We start from the raw sequence: 10,711 nt of genomic DNA on the forward strand, positions 1-10,711 counted from the left end.
GCACGAGGACGAAGGATATTTTCCTATAAAAATGTGCCGCGACCCCTTGTGGTCACAGTTTCGACCAGAACGCGGACTTGGAAGGACATCAAGATGAAATTGGTGAGTCCTTGGAGTTTTGAAATTAAAAGTTTATTTGTGAAGTGAAAATTAAATTGTGAAACTTTTTTAAGTGTTAAAAATTTATACAAGATTAAAGTTAAAAAACTGACAATTTTTGTATTAAAGCTTAATTTTTTTATTTGAAATTAGCTTAGAAATTTTACTTCAATACATAATTTTTTCATAAAATATACCTTGTAAAATATATCTATAATACTAATACTGAAAATATACATGAAAATATTACTTGAAAAACCTATGTGAAATCTATCTTACAAATAGTTTTAAATATTTATAACGGTTTCCAAAAAACGTTAATTGATTTAAAGCAAAAACTAACTTGTCTCATAAGATTGCATGAGTTCATGAAATAACCAATCATATTATTTTGTCCACAGGTATTCCTATTAACTGCCATTATAGCATTTGCGCTAGCAGATGACTATAGCGCGAACTCAAAAGCATTCGCAGATCTTAAAGCGTCAGCATCTGAATCAAGAAGACATTCCAGATACAGTTATATTAAACCAACCCCTCCCCCACCAAAACCTTGGAACCCCCCTTCCAATTATAACCCCATAAATCCTTCGAACCCACAAAACAACTACTTCCCAGTCCAAAACGATTATCCCCAGAACAATTATAATAATCAAGCCGATAGCGGATATCAAAATAATTGGAATAATCAGCAAAATAGCTGGAACAACAACCAGAATACAGGCTCTCAAAATACCTGGACCAACCCCCAAAGTACAGGCTCTCAAAATACATGGACTGACCCCCAAAATTCAGGGTCTCAAAACAATTGGAACAACAATCAAAACAACTGGAACAACTGGAATCAGAATACAAGCCCCGCACCCGCCACGACTACTCAAGTAGAAGTTATCAAGAACGAACAAACAATTGGTGAAAATGGCAGTTACAAATACGAGTAAGTAATTTTTGTAACAGCTTACAATGCTTGTAATAGTAAAATGATAGCTGACAGTACATATATACATTTTTTTTAATATAAATGTATAATTAGTAAATGTAAAATTAAAATGTAAATTCCAAATTATATACATTTTAAGCTAAAATAATGTCCAAATAGTAACATTACTTTAACATTAAAATACTACCAATACTCAAACAAAAATTTAAATAATAACTTTGATACATAATTTAAAAAACTCCATATTTCTTCAATGAATTTAAATTGATCCCAAAACTCCTTGCCTGAATATCGGTTGATCAAGGTTAACCCGCGACGATCATTTTAACGTTGCTTTTTCATGTACACTGTCAAGATGGCCTGACCCTCTTTCGTGCTAATTTATTGAACGCATTTCCAATTTAGAAAAAAGGAAAACCATTCTTGAAATATTATAACAAAAAACGTCAAAGCTTTGGTTTTTTATTAGTGTTTTGTAGTGTCAATGTACTTTCGGATAGCCTTTTACTTGCACAAACCATTTTAGTATTAAATATGGAAATCTTTTCGTGCACACTGTCATCATCAAATTATGACCAGGCTAATTACCTATGGTTTTATTACTAAAATAAGGCTATAATTTTTGCCATTTATCTACAATTTTTCAACTATTTTAATGAAATAAAATTGATTACCTACGGTAAAACTTGTAAAGTAAAAATATTTATAATGAACATAAATAGGTATTTTATCTTATAATTCCATCATAATCTATTGTACACATGCCGCGTTTTCGGTAGTTATTTATAGTTTCTTTAAAAGGCTTTAGTAACGGTAGGATGCCCATTATGAAATTTAAAAGTGTAAATAGCTAAGAAACCTGTTATTTTATTGCTAATCTAACTGTTTCCAGATATCGATGCTAAAATTTTGCATAAATTGAAAAAAAAAATCTTTTGAATAATTTATACACCAACGTAAAAGTTTACTTTATGAATGAAACTTAAGACTTCTTATTAATATTAATGGATAGTTAAGATGTTGAAAATTTGGAATTTATATCTACTACTAGGATTTTGATAATTACAATACTATATTTTCTAATTGTACTTACCGTAATTATTTGTACTTGTTATATTGTTATATTGCTGATCAATCATGTTTTACAATTTCGTAAAGTACCTACATGTAAAATGTCTCTCGATCTTTACAGGCGATATTTTTTAAACAAAAATATAACATTTTTAAAGTCAACAATACCAGCACGTATTTCATTACTCAGATATCAGTGTCAATATAACTGTCTAATATATTTTTTTTTAATTAAAGTATTGTAATTTTCTTACAGATACGAGATCGGAGACGGCACTCACGTCTCCGAAGAGGGATACATCAAGAACCCAAATACAGACAACGAAATTGTAGTTAAGAAAGGATTCTACTCCTACAAGGCAGCGGACAACAAGATATACACCGTCACATACTGGGCTGACGAAACAGGTTACCACGCTTCTGGTGACCACCTCCCCAAGCCCCCTCCAATTCCACCAGCGATCCAAGCGTAAGTACTTAATTATTATACATACAACCAGTTAAAAATTTACAATCTTACCCGTAATCGTAATATTATGTCTTTCTACATTTATACATTTTTTTTTTTCAATTCTGAGATAATTTTGGCACATATATACATAAATTATATTTATCTTTATCTACTTTTGCACAATCCCGCACTTTGTTACTAATAAAATTTTACCTGGGGTTGTCTGGAAGAGATTGCTTAAAGGAATAAGACCGCCTTTGCATAGATACTGTCATTGTAACTACTTTTTATTTAATTTTATTTCTGTACTGCTATTTTTTTTTTCCTTTTTTTTACTACGTAAAAGTGTTTGATTATATTAAAGCAAGAAGTAATAAATAAAAAAATAAAATAAAATAAGAAATAATTTTTGTTGATAATATTGATAGTTAAAGATGTATTTATGGCTCGAATTGTCCCTTAAAGCAAGTCTTCTCAAAATTGAAGCAAATGAATTTGAAAAATTTAGTGACCTTCGAAATATTTATAAATTGTTATTAACGTTTTAAATTGATTATAAATAAAAAACGATAAAAAACTATTGTAATTAATGAAAAATTAAACAATTCATCACAATTATCTACTTTTCATTCGAAAAACATTAGGAAAGGAGTTGAAAAAATTGCTTTAATATTTTTCTTAGGACAAGTTTTAATGTCGATGTATAAGAACAAACAAAACTCAATCAATAAAACCAGTAAAAGAATATAACGGTTCAAAAATCTCATAAAAGAGTGTTATAATGTAAACCAATACGATTCTAAATATCTATAATTGACGTTACAAAGCAATTCCTCAATGTAACTAAATTTATTTTCCAAATTTGCATTAACATGGGTATAATGACTTCTAAATACATACATTATTCATGAATACATAAAAAAATATTCCAAATCATCATTGTGCAGTGGTAAAACGGATATTTTATGTTTTGCGTAGAAAGTATTGAATTTTTTTCAATAAAATATGAATATTCTTTTGAATAATGATAATTTGTGATACAAAATAAATGAATACTGATAATATAAATATTTTTATCACATATCATGTAGCTAATAAGTAATATAATTTGATTATAGATCGATCGAACAAAACGCAAAGGAGGAGGCAGCGAAGGCTGAAGCAGCAAAGGAAATCCCAAAACCAATCGTACCCTCGCAGCCAGCTACCCAAGCACCAGTTCAAAACTACCCCCAACAAAACTATCCCCAGCAAAACTATCCTCAGCAAACTTATTACCCTCAACAAACTTATTACCCGCAGCAGACATACTACCCCCAACAACAGCAGCAGCAAGTCTATAACCCACCACAACAAACTTATTACCCTTCCCAGTCTGGTTACGGAAAAAAATGAATAAATCACGACAATATCTAACAATATAAGGGACGTCAAATGAGTTACAAATTATCCAATATGAACAACTGTAATAAGATTTGATTTTATAAATGTGATACGTACTAATATTCGACAAGTTACCTCAACTAAGGACAGTTATCACGGTCACGATTTACATTGTGAACTTGATAACTGTGAGTGTTTCAAGCAGTTTGTGATGAACTTCTCTCGAAACCAGTGTGATATGATGTACTCATAATTATTTTTAAATAAAATTTAAATGATACTATTTGTTTTTATACATACCACGTGCATACATCTCAATTGTTAATATTGACAGTTACCTGTAAAAAAAGAATATTTAATTACTATTATACAGATATTGTAATAAAAAATAACACTACCTTAAGTATTACACTTGTTTTTGTAATGGTACATTATTATAAACCATAAGTTGAATATTTAGCATACAGTATAACTCTTGAAACAAAAAAGTTAAGCCGGTTTTAACGGACAATGACACTGAATACAACTCAAATTGCATCATTTCTGTAATAAATTTTGATCAGTGTACGTGCATAATTATAAAGAATGTGCAATGTCTCGAATTATCGACCACATGTATAAAGGTGATATTACTCTTTTAAGTTTAATACATATAACGAAACAATCAGTACGGAAATCATAGGATTAAAGGTTTATTTTATTAGAAAATTTATATCAATATTCGGTGCAAATTACATAGTTGATAAAGATGTGTGGACTTAGTGGTGCTGTATTTCATGAAAGATATTACTAATTTTATACTAAAACACAGTTTATATATTATTATTTTCAAAAGAGTAACTGCGGAGTTACTACCTAAATTTTCTCTGCAGAATCTACATTCCTAATCGGTGATAGCTTCACGTTTTAAAAATAATAATAACTTTAAGTTTTTAATTTGTAAGATGACGATATGAAGGTTCTTTTGAGGCCTATTTGAATAAATCTGTTTATGATTTTGAATGAAAATAAAACACTTAAGACTTAGAGACCTCTATATTAGAATATGAATCCTGTGTTCGACAATACACAAAACAAAAACGCAAATACCTCTGGGTGTATTACACCAATATTAACATGACTACGAAATATACAATTTGCAACTTGCATCAGCCGGTTGTCGAACCATGTAACTGAGGTAGGTCACACCAGGATATATCTGGATCAAAATCTGGAGCAACCCGAATGGGGAAGTTCATTACAGAAGATCACACGTAAATTCTTTCAAGCAGTGTTGAGTTCCTGTGGTGAGTAAGGTGGCCAGAGCTCTTTGCAAAGGACTAAGGGCAAGGTTGGCAACGCCTTTGTAACGCTTCTGGTATTGCAGTCGCCTATTAGATTCGGTAACCGTTTACCATAAGGTGAGCCGACGCTTGTTTGCGAATTATTTAATACATCGATATTGTTAAATTAAATCACCTGCCCTAAATCTGTACTCTACACTAGTATACTGGGACGTTAGTTAATTTTTGACAATATTAACATAATTATATTGTAAAATCTAGCAATACAATCTATCAAATCGTTTTAAAAAAATTGTGTAGTCAAAATATACCATAGCTAAGAACATATTAGTCTATTTACCTAACGTAAATAAAACAGTACCCAACGCATAACATTTCCATTGTGGTATAGTGCTCTCCTGTATCTATCACTCAAGACAAGAGAAACCAAGAATGCTGTTGAGCGCAATTTTCACGAATGCTCGGACACAGCGTTGCGTGTGTATAAATGTATGCGGAATTCATTTTCATTACCAGTCTATTTTCTATTTGTGTAAAGGTTTGACGTAAAATATTTTTAGAAAATGATAACAGCTTCAATAATAATGAAGTTGGTGAGTGAAAGTGTCTGTGATCTCAATTTGGATTTTGATAATAAACATTCGTAAGTTTAATTTAATAAATATTGTTTCAGATATCGCTCATTACTTTATTAGGGACAGTTCGCGGTCAAAACATTCAACGAGAACAATTTTCATTTCCGCCTCAATCTCAAACACCTAGCTCAGCATTTTTCTCCTCTGATAGTTCAATTTACTTGCCGCCAGAGTCACATACACCAGTTCCATATTACATCTTAAACCATGTTAACAAATCACCATATCAATCTTTTCCATCATCTGGAACGAAGATACCTTCAATATTCTCTACACCATTTCCTTTATTTTTGTCATCAACTTTACACTCTAATATTGAAGATGAAGGTACGATAGAACTAAATAAAATAAATAATAATCGACGTTTGCTAATGTTGAAACCTACTCAAAAAAATATTCATAATACATCTATCTCTCAACAAACATTAGAAAAGAGAGATGCAAATACTAATAGTCAAGTAACAAACATTCAACATTCACCATTTGAAAAGTTTGATTTTAAGCAATCAAATTACGCAAGTGGTCATAAAGCTTCTGTAGAAAATTCAGCTGCTCGTAGGATGATTGTCACAAGCGAAATTCAAAGAACTGAAGTAGGACCCGAACAAGTTAAGGCATCATCTTTTCAAAACTCTCAGTATGTAAAGGCACCAGGAGTTTTTATCACATCAACGGCTGAACCTTCAATACCAATACTCCGATTATCTAATGAAATGGATTTAGACGGAAGTTTTAGCTATGAGTAAGTTATATAAATTATAATCTATATTATTTAACTTTTTTTTGGTAATTGCAACACTTCTGTAATTTCAGAGCCTTAGGAGCAGATCAAACCCATTACGTGCAACACAGTCGCATGGAAAATATGGGTACTGACAAAGAAGAACAAGTAGTTGAGGGCTCGTATTCTTATGTCGGCGATGACGGACGCACATACACAGTTCACTATGTCGCCGATTCTAATGGATATCGAGCAACTGGTGATCATTTGCCTGTGCCGCCGCCAGTACCAGAAATAATACAAAGGTAGATTTCAATATATTATTCCTTGTTTTTAATTAAAAAATTTAAAGATATACGTATGACTACAGCTTAGAAATAATTTTGTAGGGCGGTTCAGTACAACTTGGCAGAAGAAGCCAAAAAACCACCTCATTTAAAATCATCCTGGGAAAATGAAGATAATGAATTCGAAAACCGTGAAGAAAGCAGGAATAGAGTTTTTAATATCCCCCCACCTCGTAACTTGTTTACAGGTAAAACTCCTGAAGCTTTTTCATTTGGATTTTCTCAAGGAACAAACTCACAAAATAATTTATTTACTGCATCTAGCTATCAAGTTCCTGCTAAATCAAGTTTTGATATAATCATTGATCAGTCTAAGCCGAAACAGAGCGCAACACCAATTTCACCGCAAATAACTTTTTTGGCATCTCAAGGAGCTCGTAACCCGTCACAACAACCCCAACCAACTCCAACAAAAACAATTAATTCAGAGAAGTCATCCTTACCATTACTGATGAACTACGAAGCAGACATTAAGGAACCGGAACAAGATGCAAATAAAGGACTGTGGAGATGGCAATATGGCTTAAATGCAAATACAAACCAAACACCAAATAAAAATTCGATATCTCGGTCATTTAGCGAAGGCGATGATATAGTTATTAATTTTCATGAAATGACACCTGATCAATACACAAAAATGATACAAACACAAGTATTTACACAAAACGTGGATGACCCTAACAAAATTGAGAAATATAATGAGGTACAATCATCGACACCGTTCGATATAAAAATAGAAACATACAGCACCAATAATAAAAACAACCCCCAACAGTATACAGAGACTGAAAAACATCAGTCTTTTACGTCTACTGAAACTAATAATTTATATTCAGAAGATACTAATGAACGAAAATATATAGATTCCTATTCTACAATAATAAGCAGTCGTAACTTTATTCCACAAAATCAAATAGCTATGCAATCGTATAACGTAGAAGTTACGAAACAGGAATCAACACAAATAAATGCTGTTGAAGAAAATACAACAGAAAACTTGAGTAAAGTAAATAATGTTGAATATTCAAATAATAAATTTTATTTATCTGATAATATTCAAACAGAAACTGCATCTACAAGTCCATTTCATTATACTTTTAAAGAAATTGAACAATCTGAATCAAATAATTATGAAAATAATGGTTTTAAACCAGTATCATACAACAGTGTTAATGAAATACCTAAATATGAAACCACAACTAAAAAACCATCGATTAAAGATGCTATTAAAGATAATATATTTTTAAGAAACTTATTGAAATCGGAAAACAGTAAAGAAAAATCGAATAAAATAAATATTGAGGATAAAAACAAACAAACAAATATTACATTACAAGCGAAACAAGATAAAATGCCTAAATATATTCCATTTGAAGAAAAACCTCAAAATGAAATAAAAATGATTCAATCGAAACCATTAGATATAAATGATATTCTCAATTATGTGGTAATGAAAAATCACTTTGAGTCAATAAAAACAAAACCCAAGAATAAACCTGTAAATAATTTTAACCAAAAGATGAAAGACCATTCGACACATTACATACCAGTGAAAGAAACCGATTTATATTATCAGAATAACAAACAGGAACAAGAAAGCGACTATCGAGTCATGAATTCTCAACAACAGCAGGAATTGCGTGGACTTATTAAAAATTATAAAGTGCTCCAACGTCATAAAAATATGCAACAGCAAAAGAGTCAACCTTTGATAGAACCTCAACGTCACATAAAAGCATTCCACACTCAAGGCTTACCACCTTTAGGACGAGCTGGACCTTCTATGAAAAGCTACTTACCACCAACATACTTATAAATGACAAAACCACTGTGATTAATTTAAATAATTGTAAGTACATGTTTTGGAATTGCATTTATTAAGTTAAGGAATAAACGAAAATCTGCTTAAAATAATTGTTACTTATTATTTTAATAATTTATTTAATATTTCCACAATTTATAAGTTTTCTGTTTGTCGATTCATTAAGATCATCATTCAAAATATTGCAAAAAAATCGACTGTAGACAGGATGAGGCTGTCTGACATCACAGAGGAAATGGGGGTTTTGTGAAAAGCCAACGGAACTGAAATAAAATCTTTAAAACGCCCATCATTGTCAACGCAATCCAATTATTTTTCACATTAAGTAAAAGCTATTCTTATTATGAAAAATACCACATGATTTTAACAGAAGATTGAACAAAACTATGTGTGTGTAACATAATAAATACATTGTATTTGCTTCTCGGTTATTTAAAAAATATTTCTATATATATTCTTTTATGAAATGAAATCAAAGAATCATCAGATATTTTTAAATCCAAGTTGCGAATCATGAAAATAATAATTTGAAATTTAGAAATGCCAGGTCAGGGTTTTAACACATGTAAATTATATATTAAAAATAATCAATATTAACTCCCATACTATCGCTACTCATTTTCTTTTATTCGTAGTTGTCTCTAATTATCTTGTTTTAAATTCGCACGGATCTCTAATATCACAAGTTGTGGCGAGTGACTTTCTCAATAGCATCTCACTATCGAAATTGAAAGCGTAACAAGAGAAAAAGAGTAATGGGCGTTCCTATCTTTTAATCAGATAGCTGCAATTATTTGTTATTATTTTTCTTTGATATTACTTTAAATCAACGCAAATAAAATTGAACAAAAACGATGAAAGGGTAAATAAATTAACGCCACGAACCTGTATCATAGAAGTCGGGAAATACACAGAATGCAAGTACAAACAACCACGATGTACCCATATCACTTCAAACATCAATATAGCCTTTTACGTTTATTTATAGGTAAATGTATTTTTTTCAATACGTCAATTTTACAAGTTTATCCTAAAAAGAAAAATTTAAGTAAATGTAGAAAAGAGTATTTAAATAAAACTACAACGAAATAAACGGAAATTAAAAAAATAATTAAAACATCAAACACACCACTCTACAGAACGTTAAAATGTTTACCAACAAAATACAACCTAATCAAAATCCTTTGAGTTATTTATTTAATTTGAAAACTAGTTTTAACCGTATTTCTCAACTATTTATATTAGGTTATATTATTTATATATATAGGGTTTAGTTTCATTAAAGCGATACACTTAGCATTATTTCATTAGGCTTTGAAAGAGCAAATACAGACAATTTCAATATGAAAAGAATGGTAAGAATGTTTTTTTTAATCCGTAAAAAAAAATTAAAACAATTTTACACTGTAATTTAACTATTTTTTACAAACAAATAAGTAGTAACGTAAGACTAAAATAGAATTCAGAATATTTATTCATAGACTCACCGATGCATAAAATAGAATGGTTATTGAATTCTGATTTAATATAAAACTGATTTAACATTTTGAAGTGTGTTTTAAAATTTACAAAACTTATAAAATATTAAGTTAGCTTGACTTGTAATAAAGTAGAGTCTACTTCTTACTCTTCTTATTGACAATTGAAGAAACGTCTGTAGGTGTACCATTGCTCTCCAAAGACGTCTTTTACAAATAGCATAAGGGATCGAGCTACATACATATTTTGTCAGCTATTTATGATCACACACAGACACGGTTGGAAGATCCGTGAACCAGCCCAGCAACAAAGACCGTGTAAGGTAAGAACACAAATATCCGGTAAAAACGTGTGGTTTCCAGATACATTAGACTGTCGTTGTGGTAGCTAAAAAGACTAATAATAATTTATATTACTTTGTTGGTTTGTCATTAAGAACTACTGGTCTCATTTGAAAGTTTAGTGCCTATTGAAAACTTA

At 30.5% G+C, this 10,711-nt stretch overlaps 2 protein-coding genes across 2 annotated transcripts; both read left to right on the forward strand.

The window, feature by feature from the left end:
* Window positions 1-785: 785 nt before the first annotated feature.
* LOC123659293 (putative uncharacterized protein DDB_G0285119) lies at window positions 786-4,224 on the forward strand (the record flags this gene model as incomplete). Its single annotated transcript, XM_045594541.1, has 3 exons — window positions 786-1,036; window positions 2,367-2,579; window positions 3,680-4,224. Coding segments are annotated over 3 exons (741 nt in total), but the record flags the coding sequence as incomplete, so codon positions are not given.
* Window positions 4,225-6,422: 2,198 nt separating this feature from the next.
* On the forward strand, window positions 6,423-8,777 carry LOC123659294 (protein PF14_0175-like). The gene is made up of 3 exons (XM_045594542.1): window positions 6,423-6,604; window positions 6,676-6,888; window positions 6,973-8,777. Exons 1-3 carry the CDS (start codon window positions 6,423-6,425, stop codon window positions 8,744-8,746), a joined length of 2,169 nt encoding a protein of 722 aa, XP_045450498.1. The 3' UTR covers window positions 8,747-8,777.
* Window positions 8,778-10,711: the final 1,934 nt, after the last annotated feature.

This window comes from Melitaea cinxia, chromosome 13 (genome assembly GCF_905220565.1).
Source record: "Melitaea cinxia chromosome 13, ilMelCinx1.1, whole genome shotgun sequence".
Classification (NCBI taxonomy): Eukaryota; Metazoa; Arthropoda; class Insecta; order Lepidoptera; family Nymphalidae; genus Melitaea; species Melitaea cinxia.